General features: G+C 46.0%; 1 protein-coding gene across 9 annotated transcripts in view; it reads left to right on the forward strand.

Annotated features, from left to right (window-relative positions):
* Positions 1-20,177, forward strand: part of nrxn2a (neurexin 2a) — a 213,227-nt gene that overhangs the window by 31,581 nt on the left and 161,469 nt on the right. For 8 of the 9 annotated variants that reach the window (XM_081718682.1, XM_081718681.1, XM_081718680.1 and 5 more), the window contains exons 3-5: positions 10,710-10,730; positions 18,254-18,283; positions 18,524-18,562. In XM_081718682.1, coding sequence (XP_081574808.1) covers positions 10,710-10,730; positions 18,254-18,283; positions 18,524-18,562 — 90 coding nt within the window. The remainder of the gene's footprint in view (positions 1-10,709; positions 10,731-18,253; positions 18,284-18,523; positions 18,563-20,177) is intronic. The other variant, XM_081718676.1, reaches the window with a different exon arrangement.

The following is a 20,177-nucleotide window of genomic DNA, read 5'->3' on the forward strand; positions in this document are numbered from 1 at the left end:
CAGTCATAAATGTTACACGCGCACCAACCTGAGGACATTATTCTTATAAATTGTGTTTAGAACGAGGAGCTGAAGTGGAGTCCTCCCTCACCTTATTGATTTCAACAAACCCTTGATGGAATTATTTTAGCTCATCAAACACTAGCGGATAATTGCGCAGACGTCCGCAGCACTCCGAACGTGAGCCGGGGAGGAGCCGCATGGCGTTCTCCTTCCCCTCATCACAGTCCGGGTGAAGCTTTGCTGCCTTTTTACCCTCGGTGCGAGAAGACCTGTCCGAATCAATTATGGCAGCCCTCACCGCGAGAGGAAAGTGGGCCAAAGCAATAAATCAGCGTCTTGTACCCGTGTACGTCGTCCCCGTGCGTCCCCGGCCCATGCTAATGAAGCCTGTGGTCCCATGCAGGAAAAGTGCAGCGCTGGTCAGATGCAGCACATGCGCCGCCACCTTGTATAGTGTACACACAGCAGAACGCTGATCTGCTGGGAGCCCTTTAAATCAATGAGGTAACTTTTTAAAAGCCACATAAGCATAAACACCTGCATTTCCACACACCCACCCACCCACACCCACCCCCTCAAACACACCCACCCACACCCACCCCCTCTCCTACACCCACCCACACCAAACCCCTCTCCCACACCCACCCCCTCAAACACACTCACACACACACCCACCCTCTCCTACACCCACCCACACCCACCCCCTCTCCCACACCCACACCCAACCCCTCTCCCACACCCACCCCCTCTCCTACACCCACCCACACCACCCCCTCTCCCACACCCACACACCCAACCCCTCTCCCACACCCACCCCCTCTCCTACACCCACCCACACCACCCCCTCTCCCACCCACACACCCAACCCCTCTCCCACACCCACCCCCTCTCCTACACCCACCCACACCCACCCCCTCTCCTACACCCACCCAGACCCAACCCCTCTCCCACACCCACCCCCTCTCCTACACCCACCCACACCACCCCCTCTCCCACACCCACACACCCAACCCCTCTCCCACACCCACCCCCTCTCCTACACCCACCCACACCACCCCCTCTCCTACACCCACCCAGACCCAACCCCTCTCCCACACCCACCCCCTCTCCTACACCCACCCACACCCACCCCCTCTCCTACACCCACCCACACCCACCCCCTCTCCTACACCCACCCACACCCAACCCCTCTCCCACTCAACAACACCCACCCCCTCTCCCACACTCAATAACACAAACCTCCTCTCCCACCCCCACGAACACCCACTTCCTCTCCCACACCCATATATATATATATATGCATGTAATTTTACATTTTTCCATTCACCTGGTTAACACTAAGACATCGAGAGTCCCTGCTTTTATCACGCTTCCCGGTCAGTGCTTTGAAAGCGCCTGCATCTAGGGGAAAGGGGAGATGAAATATTTATCCATCAGTGTTGAGCCGATGCCGCACGAGCGGCAGGAGTGCTTTTCATGTAGCACTGGGCTGTGCTGCACCAGACCTCGAGTGTCTCAGCTCAGGCAAAGAGATGCCATTCACCCACACAGGACGGGAAGGAGAAGGAGCCGAGAACAAGGCCATCCTTTGCTGAGGAGTAAATAATGCAGGCTGGAAGTCTGTCTCTTTTATCAACACAAATTAGTCTGGGTTTGCCCTCCACGCGGAGGAGCTTGCCAAGGACGCGGATGTGTGTGTGTGTGTGTGTGTGTGTGTGTGTGTGTGTGTGTGTGTGTGTGTGTGTGTGTGTGTGTGTGCGTGCACATACATGTGTGTGCACATGAGGGAGTGCTTTGCTCCATTTTAGACTGGTGTCTGCTGCCACTGTTCCTGCGTGTGTTGCTCTGGGCCAAAACACTGGGCTGCACGGTTAGATATCATTCTGTCATCTCTGAACTTGCGTGCCCCTGACAGTAACAGTGTGACAGTAAGCATCTAATCGGAGCCAGTTTGTTGCACTTGGCAGCGAATAGAGGAACCAAAATAATGGCGTACATGGCAAGGTGACAATTCAGCTAGTAATTAGAAATGTTCAAAATCTATTTTCAGCATTTTCTTAATGGTCTTCCTTGCCCTAAATGGTCTTCCTCGCCCTTCCTCACCACTAAATGTGGTTGTCTTAATTGGAAGTTTCCCAATAAATCACTAATAAAGCTAAATCAATCAGATTTTTTTTAATTGTCATATCCTTCGTCTTGCATGTGGTTTTCCCCATATGCAAATAAAGTGTACATAAACTATGTTTTCTAGCAAGTGTAGAAAAACAGAAAGTACATGCATAGTCACATGACGGTGACATCTGTCTGTCTGGTACATTTCTGATCATACCCTCCCAGTCCAGTGAAGACATGGCCTTACCCACAGGTGCCCCTGCTAGTGGACACTGCATGGCATGCAAAGCAATCAGGCCCAAGGTTGACCTCTCTGTGTACTGATGACCAGTGCCATGGGGCTCTGACTGCGGAACCGAACGGTGTAGTTACGTTGCATTACAGGCATTAATGATTGGTTTTAATCTTGGGATATGCAGCGGGATCGTTTTTGTGAAGTTTTAATAAAACAGTTAGGATCATTATGTCATTTGTAACAACTTTATTATAATTCTATGTCTCCCTTATGGTGGGTGGGTGGGGGGGTTGGTTAACAGGCTTTCTGTGCTGCATATTTGGAGATGAAGAGATATATTTGCCAGAGTATTTCTGTGTGCATAAAATAGCACAGAGTGATAAAAATGTATATGTGAACTTCATTGTCTGCCTCCATGTCCCCTATGATTGCACTCCTTTTCATTTTCAGTTTGCCAAGAACACTGTTATATCAGTAAGCTCACTAGATCTGTCAACACAGAGCCTGTTATTGCTCCAGCTCTTCCAAGGTCAAAATGAACGCAAGGTCTCCCTTTCTGTGGGAAGGAGGGCTCTTTGAGTCACATATATTATGTGCTTTTTTGGTCTTTGTTTAATAAAAGGAACTTGTTGGAGCTTGTCAGATTTGCTTTCTGATCCTGCAATGATATCCTGCATCCCATTCCAGGGCACTCATGCACTGCCTTTCTTCCTGTGGCTTTGCATGTTGGAAACCAGTCCGGCTGAAGACCAAAACCAGACTAGGTAACAGGAAGGACGGTGTTGGGCCACTTTTATTTTCAAGTCGAGCTTTTTATCCCCTGAAAGTCATTAGAATTGATTCATGCGACCGTAAGGAACAGCAGGGCTCATCATTCGTGACCCCAAGCTACCAATCAATGCAAAGATATTGTTCAGTCTTCAAGAAGCAGGCCAAATCTATCCCCAAGCACCGTTACCTCCATTAAGTATACCTCTGAATTCTTCGTATGCGCGCTTGACTCAAATAAACAGGCAGATCAGTATATACTCACTCGGGGCAGGCAGGCAGAGCAGATGTGGGACGCCGGGTTATCTGAACGACACGTCGTGGCGTTAGCTTAGCACGCTCATTTAGCCATGGTGCCTTCGAGAAGCTCCGGATGCTGTGACCGTGTCAGCTCTCGCACTCCCGCTTAATTCGTTAGAATTCTCCGGGACTCTTGTTGCCGTGGCCAATTTGAGCGAGCCGCGAAGAGCGCTTGTAAAGGTTAAAGTGGCTCTCATGATTTATGGGCGGCTGACAGTTTAGCATGGCCTACCGTGGCGCGCGCAAACACGGCGCGATTAAGAGATTTACCGTCTCGCTTCAGGCAATCGGGCAGGGTTTGAGCTGTGGGTTTTGGGTTGCCTTTTGTCCTCGCCTTTTGTCGTGCTCTCCCCATCTCGGCGAACGCTGCTATTATGCGCTAATATCGCCAGTGGATGGCTGCCACGCTCTGTATCATCTGCTGCTTCCTGAGTGTTTTTTTTTTTTTGTGTGTGTGTGTGTGCGTGTGTGTGTGTGTGTGTGCGTGTGTGTGCGTGTGTGTGCTCCTTTTGCTCAGAGACTTAGATCATGGTGGGAACAGACTGAATTAGCTTTGGCATCGGGGTTTCGTAATTGTGGCTTCGGGATCGGGCTTGCTTGATTAGCATAGATGGGGCAGTCTCTTCATAGATCAGCACTTTCAGCTCATAAATTGTGCCCATTCTGGCACTAATGCCTCTCTGACTTCTTGATGAGGATTTTACCACTATACCAATGAGAGATGGCGACAACATTTGTATAGATTGATCTTTAATTGGCCATGGGGCAGCAGAGTAGGCTACCTCGGCTTGTGCCGTGAGTAGGTAAGGAGCGTGTGAGAATATCCGTGTGTCCTCATTAGTGTTTTAACGGTGTCCTGACTGCCCTCCAGGCCTAAGAGCTCATCACAGTCCTGCTCGCAACCACTTCCTCTCATCATTACAGCAGCACTGTAACCACAAACAAGCACCAGTGGTCTGACTCACGCCGCATAGTGCAATGACCCCCCCCCCCCCCAACGCGCGCACACATGCGCTTTTGCACCTGCACGCAAGTGCACCTTATCATAAGTCCTTGACTTCTTTTTAAGCATCATCAGGCTCATCCTCCGTTTGGGTTTGTCTCACAAGGAGTTTGGTTTTGCTGCTTAATAGGTTTACACCTGTCCTTTTGGCCTTTGTGAGAACATTATCTAAGAGCCCTCTCCCTCAGTTTACAAGCACACAGTAATCTGATTACCAGGAACAACCTTTTGATAGTTCGATAAGGGTTTTTACTATTAATGCGATTACTTTGTAGTCTTGCAGTTGTTTCATGATCATATTATGGAGCGGTAGTGGAATAAGGACATGGGCACCCAAAGGACAGACACACTGCAATTTTGCTTATTTTATTTTTTGCACATTGGTGTACTTTTAGCTTGAAGGCTAAAAGTAGAAGACAGCCTTATATACCCTACACATAGTAGTAGAAGACAGCCTTATATACCCTACACATAGTAGTAGAAGACAGCCTTATATACCCTACACATAGCAGTAGAAGACAGCCTTATATACCCTACACATAGCAGTAGAAGACAGCCCTATATACCCTACCCGTAGCAGTACAAGACAGCCCTATACACCCTACCCGTAGCAGTACAAGACAGCCCTACATACCCTATACGTAGCCGTTCAAGACAGCCTTATACACCCTACACGTAGAAGTACAAGACAACCCTATATACCCTACACGTAGAAGTACAAGACAACCTCATATACCCTACACATAAAAGTAGAAGACAGCCCTACACGCCCTACACGTAGCCGTAGAAGACAGCCCTACACGTAGCCGTAGAAGACAGGCCTACATGCCCTACACGTAGCAATACAAGACACATCCCTATACACCCTACCTGTAGCAGTACAAGACAGCCCTACGTACCCTACACGTAGCAGTAGAATACAGCCCTATATACCCTACACGTAGCAGTAGAATACAGCCCTATATACCCTACACGTAGCAGTAGAATACAGCCCTATATACCCTACACATAGTCATACAAGACAGCCCTATATACCCTAAACATAGCAGTACAATACAGCCCTACATACTTACACTTAGCAGTAGAGGACAGCCCTACATACCATACAAGTAGCAGTACAAGACAGCGCTACATACCCTACATGTGGCAGTACAAGAAAGCCCTACATACCCCACACGTAGCAGTACAAGACATCCCTATACACCCTACCTGTAGCAGTACAAGACAGCCCTACGTACCCTACACATAGCAGTAGAATACAGCCCTATATACCCTACACGTAGCAGTAGAATACAGCCCTATATACCCTACACGTAGCAGTAGAATACAGCCCTATATACCCTACACGTAGTCATACAAGACAGCCCTATATACCCTAAACATAGCAGTACAATACAGCCCTACATACTTACACGTAGCAGTAGAGGACAGCCCTACATACCATACATGTGGCAGTACAAGACAGCCCTACATACCCCACACGTAGCAGTACAAGACAGCCCTACATACCCTACACGTGGCAGTAAAAGACAGCGCTACATACACTATACATAGAAGTACAAGACAGGCCTACATACCATACACGTAGAAGTAGAAGACAGTCTTACATACCCTACACGTAGCCATAGAAGACAGCCTTATACAACCTACCTGTGGCAATATAAGACAGCCCTATATACCCTACACGTAGAAGTACAAGACACCCTATATACCCTACACATAAAAGTAGAAGACAACCCCATATACCCTACACGTAGCCGTAGAAGACAGCCCTACATGCCCTACACGTTGCAATACAAGACAGCCCTACATACCCTACACGTAGCCATAAACCACCCTACATACCCTACATCTAGCCGTACAAGACAACCCTACATACCCTAGACGTAGCCGTAGAAGACAGCCCTACATACCCTACATGTAGCAGTACAAGACAGTCCTACATACCCTACATGTAGCAGTACAAGACAGTCCTACATAGCCTATACGTAGCAGTACAAGACAGTCCTACATACCGTACACGTAGCCGTAGAAGACAGCCCTATATACCCTACACGTAGCCGTAGAATACAGCCCTACATCCCCTACATGTAGCAGTAGAATACAGCCCTATATACCCTACATGTAGTTGTACAAGACAGCCCTATATACTCTAAACATAGCAGTAGAACAGTCCTACATACCCTACACGTAGCAGTAGAACAGTCAACATACCCTACACGTAGCAGTACAAGACAGTCCTACATACCCTACACTTAGCAGTACAAGACAGCCCTACATACCCTAGATGTAGCTGTAGAAGACAACCCTAAATACCCTACTCGTAGCAGCAGAAGACCACCCTACATACCCTACACGTAGCAGCAGAAGACAGCCCTACATACCTTACACGTAGCCGCAGAAGACAGCCCTACATACCCTACATATAGCAGTAAAAGACAGCCCTACATACCCTACACGTAGAAGTACAAGACACCCTATATACCCTACACATAAAAGTAGAAGACAACCCCATATACCCTACACGTAGCCGTAGAAGACAGCCCTACATGCCCTACACGTTGCAATACAAGACAGCCCTACATACCCTACACGTAGCCATAAACCACCCTACATACCCTACATCTAGCCGTACAAGACAACCCTACATACCCTAGACGTAGCCGTAGAAGACAGCCCTACATACCCTACATGTAGCAGTACAAGACAGTCCTACATACCCTACATGTAGCAGTACAAGACAGTCCTACATAGCCTATACGTAGCAGTACAAGACAGTCCTACATACCGTACACGTAGCCGTAGAAGACAGCCCTATATACCCTACACGTAGCCGTAGAAGACAGCCCTATATACCCTACACGTAGCCGTAGAATACAGCCCTACATCCCCTACATGTAGCAGTAGAATACAGCCCTATATACCCTACATGTAGTTGTACAAGACAGCCCTATATACTCTAAACATAGCAGTAGAACAGTCCTACATACCCTACACGTAGCAGTAGAACAGTCAACATACCCTACACGTAGCAGTACAAGACAGTCCTACATACCCTACACTTAGCAGTACAAGACAGCCCTACATACCCTAGATGTAGCTGTAGAAGACAACCCTAAATACCCTACTCGTAGCAGCAGAAGACCACCCTACATACCCTACACGTAGCAGCAGAAGACAGCCCTACATACCTTACACGTAGCCGCAGAAGACAGCCCTACATACCCTACATATAGCAGTAAAAGACAGCCCTACATACTCTACATGTAGAAGTACAAGACAGCCCTACATACTCTACACATAGCAGTAGAAGACAGCCCTATATACCCTCCACATAGCAGTAGAAGACAGCCCTATATACCCTCCACATAGCAGTAGAAGACAGCCCTATATACCCTCCACATAGCAGTAGAAGACAGCCTTATATACCCTACACATAGCAGTAGAAGACAGCCTTATATACCCTACACATAGCAGTAGAAGACAGCCCTATATACCCTCCACATAGCAGTAGAAGACAGCCTTATATACCCTACACATAGCAGTAGAAGACAGCCCTATATACCCTACACATAGCAGTAGAAGACAGCCCTATATACCCTACACATAGCAGTAGAAGACAGCCCTATATACCCTACACATAGCAGTAGAAGACAGCCCTATATACCCTCCACATAGCAGTAGAAGACAGCCCTATATACCCTACACATAGCAGTAGAAGACAGCCCTATATACCCTCCACATAGCAGTAGAAGACAGCCCTATATACCCTACACATAGCAGTAGAAGACAGCCTTATATACCCTACACATAGCAGTAGAAGACAGCCCTATATACCCTACACATAGCAGTAGAAGACAGCCCTATATACCCTCCACATAGCAGAAGACAGCCCTATATACCCTCCACATAGCAGTAGAAGACAGCCTTATATACCCTACACATAGCAGTAGAAGACAGCCTTATATACCCTACACATAGCAGTAGAAGACAGCCCTATATACCCTCCACATAGCAGTAGAAGACAGCCCTATATACCCTCCACATAGCAGTAGAAGACAGCCCTATATACCCTCCACATAGCAGTAGAAGACAGCCCTATATACCCTCCACATAGCAGTAGAAGACAGCCCTATATACCCTCCACATAGCAGTAGAAGACAGCCCTATATACCCTCCACATAGCAGTAGAAGACAGCCTTATATACCCTACACATAGCAGTAGAAGACAGCCTTATATACCCTACACATAGCAGTAGAAGACAGCCCTATATACCCTCCACATAGCAGTAGAAGACAGCCTTATATACCCTACACATAGCAGTAGAAGACAGCCCTATATACCCTACACATAGCAGTAGAAGACAGCCCTATATACCCTACACATAGCAGTAGAAGACAGCCCTATATACCCTACACATAGCAGTAGAAGACAGCCCTATATACCCTCCACATAGCAGTAGAAGACAGCCCTATATACCCTACACATAGCAGTAGAAGACAGCCCTATATACCCTCCACATAGCAGTAGAAGACAGCCCTATATACCCTACACATAGCAGTAGAAGACAGCCTTATATACCCTACACATAGCAGTAGAAGACAGCCCTATATACCCTACACATAGCAGTAGAAGACAGCCCTATATACCCTCCACATAGCAGAAGACAGCCCTATATACCCTCCACATAGCAGTAGAAGACAGCCTTATATACCCTACACATAGCAGTAGAAGACAGCCTTATATACCCTACACATAGCAGTAGAAGACAGCCCTATATACCCTCCACATAGCAGTAGAAGACAGCCCTATATACCCTACATGTAACTTGCAACCTTTACACCTCTGTCAAAACTCCAGGTGATGCCTGCATTGCTGTTACGTGCTTATTTGTTGAAACAGCCATTTCTGGGTTAGTCTTTGTGGCCCAATTCTATGACCTTTTGCTGCATGCGCAGTATCAGAACACTAAAGGAAATGCGATTAATGTATGCACTTGCCACTGTGAATCAGAAGATGCATGGAATCCAGTTCTGTAAATCGGGTTAAGCCGCCACCCGTTTCCAGTGTAATTTGACTAAGAGAACCCGATTAAGGTGTTTATGTGACAGGGGTTTATAATCCGAGTATAGCCTTAATCTGATTATGATCACATTTTTAACGTGTGTGTAAACGCGCTGATTGAGGGTGATGCGCGTCGAGTGGGGAGGCACACCTAACTGCTGTTCGCTCGTGATGATGTCTGAACCAGCTTTTACTGCCGGCAGTCACAGTTGGGGTTTATGGCGTTGACCCCCCCCCCCCCAACATTTAGGTACCGCATTCCCAGCTGTACGTACTGATATGCTTAAAGACTGATGCACCCTAATGTGTGCTGCAGTGCACCTTTTGTTTGAGCCTGTAATATTTATAGCCTTAATCATAGCATCTCCAAGCGTGTGTCTGTAACCTTCGAAGAACACCATTCATTTCCATGCTCTTCTAATCCTAATCATCAACTATAAATGAGCCTCTAAACTCAGTATAATGAAAATACCATTTCACTATATGGCTTGATTTATGACTTGAATGGTAAATGAGTGAGGAACGATTTTTTTAGCGCAGCGTGGTATCCTGCCTGAGAGCTGAAGGAGGACTTCTCATAGAGGCATTTAGGAGTTTTTTAAAGTTTTAGTGAGTACTCGCAGGAAGACTAGCTGTGGCATTTCAGTTCACGGGTCCCCAGAGACGCAGAAGGCTCCCTGGACTAGCCTTCCAATTGAGTTTTCTAATTCTCATTTTGAAGTTCCTTTTCCTTTGAATGTAAAGGACACAAGGTACAATTTATGGTTTCTTTCAATTATTTAGATCATTAGGTCATTATTTTGCCAATAATTAGATCATTATATTGTGTGTCTACCATACTCACTGCTAAAACCATATGAACTTTTGGAAATGTGTGATTAGTTCACTCGAAGTAATCACTCCTTTGTCTGTATGGTTAATTGTAATTCAGCAAACCACCTTGGCTATTTTTGTGAAAATTATATATTATGAATTTCAGCAGTTTCACAGGCACTGTATATCAGCTATTTTCCGGGTTGCTCACAAATATCTAATACCTAAGGCTTTGATATTTTGCACATGGATATAATAATTAATAGCTCATTTATGTTAAATAATTTTTGTGTTGAATCTTTTTTCAGTTTTTCTTGAACTGCTCTAGACAGCGGATTACAAAAATCAATATGTGCCTTCTCGTTGACTGATTAATTTTTTCTCTTTTTCCCCCCTCGGCATCACCACAGCTATCCAGCAAGTGTTGGAAGGTAAGACCACTGTTTCCCTTCTTTTCAGATCTGAGCTAGTGAGGCTGACCTGACACCCTGCTTCTATATCCCTGGCCCGCCTCTCATTTTGAAGGCCTTGTCAGTTTGGACCGCAGTCCTGCTGGCTTGCTTTGGGCTGAACCGAAATGACCCACACGGCTGAGACGAAGCCCATCCGGGCAGGCGACGGAGGTGGTGGGCCAGGGCCTCTTGCGTGGCCCTGGATGTGTGCAGCAGCAGCCGTGGGTGAACCGGCCTGCTGCTGGTGTGGCTCCTCGCTGAAGAGGATCTCAGACTTTAAGTTCAGGAGAGCGTTTGCTCTGGGGGTGTAGGTGTGTGTGAGAGGATTGGGGCGGGCAGTAACGGACACGCAGAGCGTTGGAGTTGGGTTGGGCCGTACAGATAGGATGAGAGTGGCGTTGGAGAGGAGACCCAGCAGGGTTGGCTCAGCACCCTGCAGCTCACAGCAACCTTAAGCCAAAGAGATGCACTGTGTTTCTCCCGGTGTCTATGCACATCCATAAATATCTCTGTGTTTGGAGTCTACTCTGTTCCAGCATGACTAGAAGGTGCTCTCTGTTATGTTTAACATATATGTGCAACTGGCTTGACTTATTGATGATAATTGTCTTTTCTGAAGTTAATAACTAGACCTGTTGTCTAGGCACAATGGCATGTCTGTAAGAGCAAGTCTGCTTTATCTGTTTATCTGCTTCACCTTATAAAAGAATTTAGGTAATCACATATGTTACAGTATATTAAATATTATTCTTTTCTTTTTTTTTTTGCTGGCAAAGTGCTTGGTAATTAAACATGGAGAATGATGGCTGCCTTTTAAAAGCCTTCCCCAGCCACCCCCCAAAAAAATTAGCTCCAAGTATCACTCTAAGTTTTAGCTCCAGAGAAACCAAAGCACACCTTTCCCTAGTAATATCTGCTTTGTCTTCTGTAATAGCCTGTATTATGAAGTGGATGAGCAAGCTTAGTAATTGCAATTCGTAATTTAACTAAGAATACCTCAGTGCTGAATTCTCACTCGTGAATCCTCATATGTACCACAATGCAGTATATTGATTAATAATATCCTTAAATCGATTCAGTATCAAAGTAGAAGTAATGTATGAACCTAATTTACCTGGAGACAATGAAAGCCTTATTCGAAATTCAAATTCAGTAAATGAATTTTCCATTTTTAAACCCAAGAGCTATAAAAATGAGTTATCAAAATAATTCCTGACACAGTGCTCTTTGTATTTAAAAAAAAAAGGAAAAGAAAAAGGACATTTCAGGCCACATACATTCAAAAATATACAACACAGCTTGTTGCTCAAACATTCAGACACCAAAAGGTTCCTGGGAAAGTTCTCAGGTGACTTTTAGATGTACGCACTTAAAAATGGCCAGTGCCAGTATGGACGTACGGCCCTAAAAAACGCCAGTGCCAGTTCATGAAATACTGGCACTACTGCCTAGCTGCAATGGCAGATATTAGGGTCCTAGAGGAAAGGGTTTAACCCATATTGGTTGGTTATTCTGAATAAACCTCAGGCGGTGAAGCCTTTATCTCTGAACTGTTGCTGCTGAAGAGAACAGAGTCTAAAATCCAACTAGTCAAATCCAAATGTGGTGACATCACCGTGGCAGTACTCCCACCCGCCTGCTGAAGCCTTTGTCCTTCTCTGAGAGCATCTACTGTAGGCCTGCGATCGTGACCACTTACAGGGCTTACTTTACCCAAGTGGGGAGGTGGGTTATCACAGCGGACACACTCGTGCGCCAGAGGCTGTGTGAAGCCTCAGTCGCCAGCATCTGCTTTCAGCCTTTCTCTTTAATCATCCCCCCCCCCCACCCCACCCTCGGGACGAGGCCGGGGGCTTGGACAGCGGTGACATCAAAAGGGCAGCGTCGCGCAAAAGACACACGGCAAAGAGAAAAGCGTTTGAGCCCTCATTGGACATGAGCGCCGTGCGGCGGCGGCACGACCCGTCTGCTGCGGAATGCATGAAAACAAAGATGACGCTCGCTGAAAGGAAGGCCCCCCCCCCCTTTCATCACAATGTAATGTGACATCTGAGTAAGGCTTAGATACACCCCCCCCCAACACACACACACACACACACATGCACACACACACACACACACACATACACACGCACACGCACACGCATACACGCGCACACACGCACACACACACACACGCACACACACACACACACACACACATACACACATACACACGCACGCACGCACGCACACACACACACACACACACACACACACACACACACACACACACACAAATGGAAAATCTTGCTCTGTAGAATGATGGAAGGTGTTGGTGATTGGCCTTTAAGGAGGGGGGGGGGGGGTTAGCCTGTAGTCTCAGCCTGGATGAAGGCATGGATGAATCGCAGCATGCGACAGATGGGCAAAATTGATTTGGAGGTGTGAGGCACATGAGAGCAGGCCTGAGCCCTGTGTCCTGGCCCTGCAGCAGGAACGGGTTTCTGTGATGCTCGGCGAGCTCCAGTGCACCAAAAAGGCATGTGAAGGATGCGTCCTGCCAAAGAGACACGGATGCCCGAGCCCGACATGCCCATATAATGATGTGCCATGTCATGCCACTTAAAATGCTAATGAATACATAGACGGACAGCATACACGCGTTTCAGTAACAGCGACGCTCCATTTAGCAGGCCGTGGTCTTGCACTGTGTTCTCGGCTCCACACTCCAGGCTGCTGACACCCTTATCGTGCCTCCAGATCCCTCTCGGAGGAGAAGTTCTCCTCAAGCAAGCTGCTCCACCTGGAAGCGGAGCGGCTCGCGGGCCGTGCCAGGCCGGGTGGAATACCTACTAGGCTGGAGCCCTGGGGGAGCGGGAGGTTAATCCAGGGTCCCTCCTGCAGCGGGCAGTGCGAGGCAGGGCAGGGAACCCGCCACATGCCCCGCTGGGGAAGCATGCGTCAGGCTCAGCGCTCAGAGTCCGGCGCCCTCCAAAGCCAGGGCTGTAGCTGGCACGCCGGTGGCCAATCGGCTCAGAGCCTCCGTGACCTTGGCGTAATCCCCATGCTGGAGGCTGAGCTTTAAGAGTTGCAGAGAGGGACTTTGAAAGAATCCCTCCTCTGCATATTCAGCCTCCCTCCCCGCTGTGCCACAGCTAATCAGAGCAGGTCACAGCTGTGATACGCCGTCCACGTATCACAGGGCAGCTAGAGTGATGTCCATTGTTGTTGTGTGAGGAATGTCTCTGAAAAGTCACATACAGAAAGACTTCCGTTACTGCTGGATGTGACGAGGGCCTAACATGCCATGAATTGAGTACTTAAGGATTTTAAATGTTTTAGATTTATGGGTAAATTTGCTTGCAGTCATTCTTAAAGTATCAATTCATTTTCTATACAAATCTAGGGCTTTCTGCCATTGTTTCTTAGTTATGGATTAATTGATGAAGAGCATGCTGTGTTTCCCTGCTGACCCTTGGGCTTCCGACTGAGGCTGGGCTTTGCCATGGAATTATATTTTCCTTTGTAGTGGCAATTCAGTAAAAGTCACATCTGAATTAAACAGATTTATTAAGGCAAACACTCTTTTGCCTATATTAATTCAATTTTGCGAACATTCCTAGCAATAAAATGGCATTTCCTTGATGAGCATTTTTATTACAGGTTTTCTATTTGTTTAGTTTTGTGTCATTTTTGCATAAAATTCAATAACGGCTGGAAGAACGGTATGGGTAAACATTATCATGCCATATGCAGACACATTTTATAAGGCAAGCCTTTTTTATTGGTTCACTTTATTTGAACAGATGAAAGCTGTAAAATCACATACATGTTTTCCGTCCTATTAAATGGCAGCGCTGAATTTGTTTGCTGTACATGGTGGAGAGGCGAATGGCCATCATATCTGGAACAATGGAAATGAGAAAACCGGAGTGTGAGAGAGACGGAAGAGGCGGGGCAGGCGGGGGTGGGGGGTGGCTGCTTTGGGCAACGTCATGCTACTGGAGACACATGAGCCTGTTGCTATGCCAACGCCGCTGGGCCACAGCATCTTAATGCAGACGTCCACAGCAGGGCCCTAGACGTCAGCCTGCACCCGGAGAACACCACCGCGAATTTGCATTCAATGCAAAAAAAAAAATAAAAAAATTTAAATGCCTCTTTAGAAAACCCCACACCTCTGGGCTAATCGCACGTCTCTTCCCAACTCCTCTCCGTAGCTCCCAGGCCAGTCGGCTGCTTTACTGTTACAGCCCAGGGCTAACAACGGAGGGAGGCGTTTCAGGGCTGGCCGTCACCGTCAGTCTCGTCTTCAGCTTAAACTTGCCGAATAAATTCAGCTGCTCAATAAATCGATAGCTAAAACGCAAATGGCTGGTCAGTGGTTCTAAATGAAAGGGCAGTATGTTGAGTCCTTTAATGGAACACAGCATGGTATTAAAACAGAGCTGAAGTATAAGAGTGAATTCAATTAATATGTAATGATTATTTCTGGCTGTGTTTGTTTCTTTTAGTTAAGGCTGTTGAGCAAGAAATATGGTTGTAAACACAGCAGAGTAAATGCCTCCATTTCACAGTAGAGCAGCTCCACAACCTTTCTGCTGTGCCGGCCGGTGTTTAAATATTTGTTAACGAGGAGTGTTGCGTTTTAATCCTCCAGTGATTGGGTGTGCATTCGCCGTCTCCCGCGATGCTCCTGCTTGGTTGCTTCCCTTCATTACTTTGCAGGATGTAAGTCATTTAGTCTTCATTGCTCGGAATGTGAGGAATCACAGCGCTGTAAGCCGCTACCCGAGACGGGCGAAGTGGCGGTGCTGGCACACGCCTGGCGGCTCCGACCTCTAGAGGGTCACTAGGTGCCGGGTGCCGGAGTGGAAAAAATAATTTGTGGGGGGAGGAGGGGGGAGGGTTGTGGGAGCAAAACCCCAGCAGACTTGGTGGAAAAAAACCCAGCAGACTGTCAAATAAATACCCTGAACAATGCCTCATATATAAGTAAAGAACGTCTGACAGCTTTGCAAGTGTGAGAAGACTATGAATCATGTTCTAAAATGCCCTCTTACGCCATTAAAAGTAAAGAACCAACATTTCCCCAGATGCACTGAAACTTCATCAGTGCAGCCCTGCTGAAATCTGCATATGAGTTGCGAGATGGTTAGTTGCTAAAAGTGGCCAGTACATGCTCACGCACTTGAAATGTGATGACTGTGTGGGTTGTTTGCTCACTAGATATGATATATTCTGTTGGCATTAAGGTGGATATTATACTTTACCACAGCACAGAACACTTCGGCGATGCATTCATTTCGAGTAGAGCTTTACTAATCATTTGTGAATACAAATATATATATATATATATATATATATATATATATATATATATATATATATATATATATATAGTTTGTTTGTTTGTTTTTATTTTCCACACCGTGGAAATTGTGGCCTAATCTTAAAAACAAACCTACCCGCCTTCCAGCGTGCATGCATTTGTTATTTTAATGGATTGGGTACACTACAACCTTTTATTTTCGTCTGTTCTTTGGCAGGGTTATCTCTCTAAATAGCTTTATTTGTGATGGAATGAAAGTGGTGTTGCTGCTAAAGGGAGCCTGGTCGTTTTTTTTTGTTTTTTTTTGAGGAATCCCTCGACCAGCAAGCAAGCAAGAACACCGGCGCAGCAACTCTGCACCGCAACCACACTCGCACCCTTTGCTAGAGTGAAGTGCACGGTTAATGAGGGCCTGCATCCGTGCGGGACACTCCTTTTCGAAACCTTTCTCTTCTGCATCGTGGCTCAGAGGAAACCCCGCTGGCGTCTGCACCCGGCTCCCTTTTCAATCGAACAGCGTCTTCGTTGCACTGTGGCTCACAGTGAGGAAAGAATGGGCTTTGGTTAATGAGACATTATGTGGGCTTTCTTATGATTACTGCAAGGTGATCATGTGTTGCGGTATGTGCAGGCAGGGCGGGTCACGTTCTCGCTCCCAGGCACCTCGTTACGCTGCCATGGGGACATGCTGAAAGGACTTTGCTCAGGCTGCTTCTTGCACATCACTGATCTTTGTCTTCCACTTGTAATGACCCAAAGTTACTCTTAAGACTGTGAAAGCGTGCGGTCTTTATGAAACACTTTAGCGCTACCATCAGAGACTTCACTGTGCCTTTCGGCGCAGCAGTAGTTGGCTCTTGATTTGATTTGTGAAATGGATGTAAAACGTATATGTATTATTTTTTTTCCAGTTCCTGTTTTTTTCTGCCTCATATACCTGCAGATTGCGCGCACAGTTTTTCAGCTCTAATTGCGCGTTTTAACAGGCATACTGTCGATGGACATAGTTATTTTCTTTAGGGGAAATAGGCATCAAGGTGCTTGCTATTCTAGAACAAAGGTTCAGAGTTCAATAAGCACACAATTTGCACTCGAGTACCATGTTTAATATTCCAGTTCTTTTCAGAGTGTCACCATTCACATTTTTCCAGCCTAATTTTGTGCTGTTTATCCTCCATTTTGTTTAACTTCATTATTTACGATAATAAGCTGGCCCTTGGCTGTTAACCGTAAGCATGTTCTTGGCAGTGTGGATCAGTGTGCTTTTTGTTTGCTCATGGGAGTTTGGTTCTTCTTTAATACTGACCTCAATATCGCTCACCCATATATGGATTAGTGTCCCACTTCCTCTGGATGTTCATTTCTGTACGGAGACTATTTCGGTCCTGCTCAATTTCCCATTAATCCTGGAAACAACAACTGCATGATTATTACAGAACGCAAACTGCGAGATAATGGCTCGTGCTTGTGCTTTGTTTTTGTTTTTGGTTTTGGTGGATAACTGATGGTTATGTGGGAGTGAAGACATGGACATTATTACAGCATTGAATCAACCGCTGTCCTTTTGTTTTGGGGTGGGGGGGGGGGGGGGTGAGAAGCTCCAGTCAGTCTGGGCAGGTCACCCAGCGGCCCCCCTGTATCCACGGTAACGTAGGCTGGGGGAGGGGATTGATCTCCATCTTTGGCTGCTTTTTATGAGACGTTCACCTACTGCTTTTTGATGTCTCTTTGGCTTTTTTTTTGGGTCTTTTTTTTTTTTCTTTTTTTTTTAGGAGACTCTGGCTTTCAAATGCAATATTTATGGTTGCCACTGCTATATCATAAAACGTATGAACTAAGGAATGCTGTCTGCCAAACACTAAATATGTGCTCCATTAGGAAAAAAAGCATTTATGTGAGCAAGGGCCCATGGGTGCTTGCGCTGACTGAAATGCTTTTTTCCTTATCCCCACCCCTCCCCCACACCGCGTGCTCCTCAACCCCGATAAAGTGTGTGTTTGTTTTACCTCCCTCCTCAGTTAGTTGTTTATTTATTTATGTTTTGGTTTCGGTTTGGCATCCATGTTTGCCCCGGGATGTCTGTCACAAACCGCAGGCAAACGTTGTGACGATGCTTTTGTTTTCCCGTGCCTTTTTCATGACCCTCTTTTTTTCTTTTTTCTTCCTGTTTTCTGTTCTTTCCCTCAAGGTCTGGCGCACCTGACGTTAAAGAGCCAAGGTATGGGCCCCCCCCACCCTCTGCTTTTTGTCCCTTTTTTTTCGTCTGACCCCTCCCCTCGCTACCTCGACCCCGCCCCCTCCCCTTTAAAAAAAAGAGAGATCACCTTTTTCTTTTTTATTTTGGCTTTTTTGCCTTGTCTCTCCCCTCTCCCCTCTCCTGGTTCGGTGTGCCCTCTCATTCTCTGCTGTCTGTGTGTCCTCCATGTGCGTCCCACCCCTGTCCTGTCTACTGGCCCAGCTCGAGGACCCGCTCCACTGATGACCACTGCCGCTGCAGGTAACGCTCTTAAGATCTCCCTCTCATGCTGGCTCAGGCCTGCTACAGGGCAGCCTCTCTCTCTCTTTCTCTCTCTTTCTCTCTCTCTCTCTTTCTCTCTCTCTGTGTGTGTGTGTGTGTGTCTCTCTCTCTCTCTCTCTCTCACTGCCCACAGAATGCACCGAGCCACCCGCTCTGGTGTCATTCTAGTTGTTTGGCTTTCCTGTATCTGAGTCGATCTCCAGGTGATGCTCAGTCTCTTTGAAAATGTGACTGTTTGAATGTAACTTTTTAAACATACCATTTGGATATCTTTTTTTTTTTTTTTTTTTTTTTTTTTTTCTCTCAAGTGCCATTCTTGTGCGATTTTCCTTTGGCATAAACTGGGGATGTTAAATACAATCTTAAAACTGTGCCATGTGATTGTCTCCTTTGGAAATATTTCATGCAAATTCACATGACTTGGCAGCCAATGATGGAACGCTGCCTACAAGCAAAATTTTAGTTTCAAAACCGTACCAGTGTTTTCTCGAGAGATGCCAAAAGAAAAGGCATCCAACCACTTCAGAATGCTGTATTTATTTAACAAATTAAGACTGATCATGCATCCTGTCTAAGGCAATAAGTGAATGCAGCTTGATTCCAAGAGCTACGAACTGACTTGTCAGTCTTCATTACTTAAGCGATTACAGGACTATGACAGATAAGCAGACTTTCATAATTACATAATTAGTAAAGACTGGCTCATAAAATCCACATAAAGATGTATATCTTCATTAGGATGATAAATTATGTATTTAGATGCCATAAATGTATGTGTTGAGTTATTTTCTTAAAACAAGAAATTCATACATCTCAATTTCTATATAACTACAGTGGTGTGAAAAAGTGTTTGCCCCCTTCCTGATATCTTATTTTTTTGCATGTTTGTCACACTTAAATGTTTCAGATCATCAAACAAATTTAAATATTAGACAAAGATAACACAAGTAAACACAAATGCAGTTTTTAAATGAAGGTTTTTATTATTAAGGCAAAACAAAAAAATCCAAACCTACATGGCCCTGTGTGAAAAAGTGATTGCCCCCACGCTAAAACATAAATTAACTGTGGTTTATCACATCTTTGGAAAACTGAGTTCAATTTCTCAAGCCACACCCAGGCCTGATTACTGCCACACCTGTTCTCAATCAAGAAATCACATAATTAGGACCTGACTATGGTGAAAACATGGAACAGTGGTGAACTTTCCCTAGGAGTGGCCAGCCGACCAAAATTATCCCAAGAGCGCAGCAACGACTCATTCAAGAAGTCACAAACGACCCCACAACAACATCCAAAGAACTGCAGGCCTCACTTACCTCAGTCAAGGTCAGTGTTCATGACTCCACCATAAGAAAGAGACTGGGCAAAAATGGCCTGCATGGCAGAGTTCCAAGACGAAAACAACTGCTGAGCAAAAAGAACATAAAGGCTCATCCAAGTTTTGCCAGAAAACATCTTGATGATCCCCAAGAATTTTGGGAAAATACTCTGTGGCCTGATGAGACAAAAGTTGAACTTTTTGGAAGGTGTATGTCCCATTACATCTGGCATAAAGGTAACAGCATTTCAGAAAATGAACATCATACCAACA

The sequence above is a fragment of the Electrophorus electricus genome, chromosome 8 (assembly GCF_041902795.1).
Source record: "Electrophorus electricus isolate QZ-2024a chromosome 8, ASM4190279v1, whole genome shotgun sequence".
NCBI lineage: Eukaryota > Metazoa > Chordata > Actinopteri > Gymnotiformes > Gymnotidae > Electrophorus > Electrophorus electricus.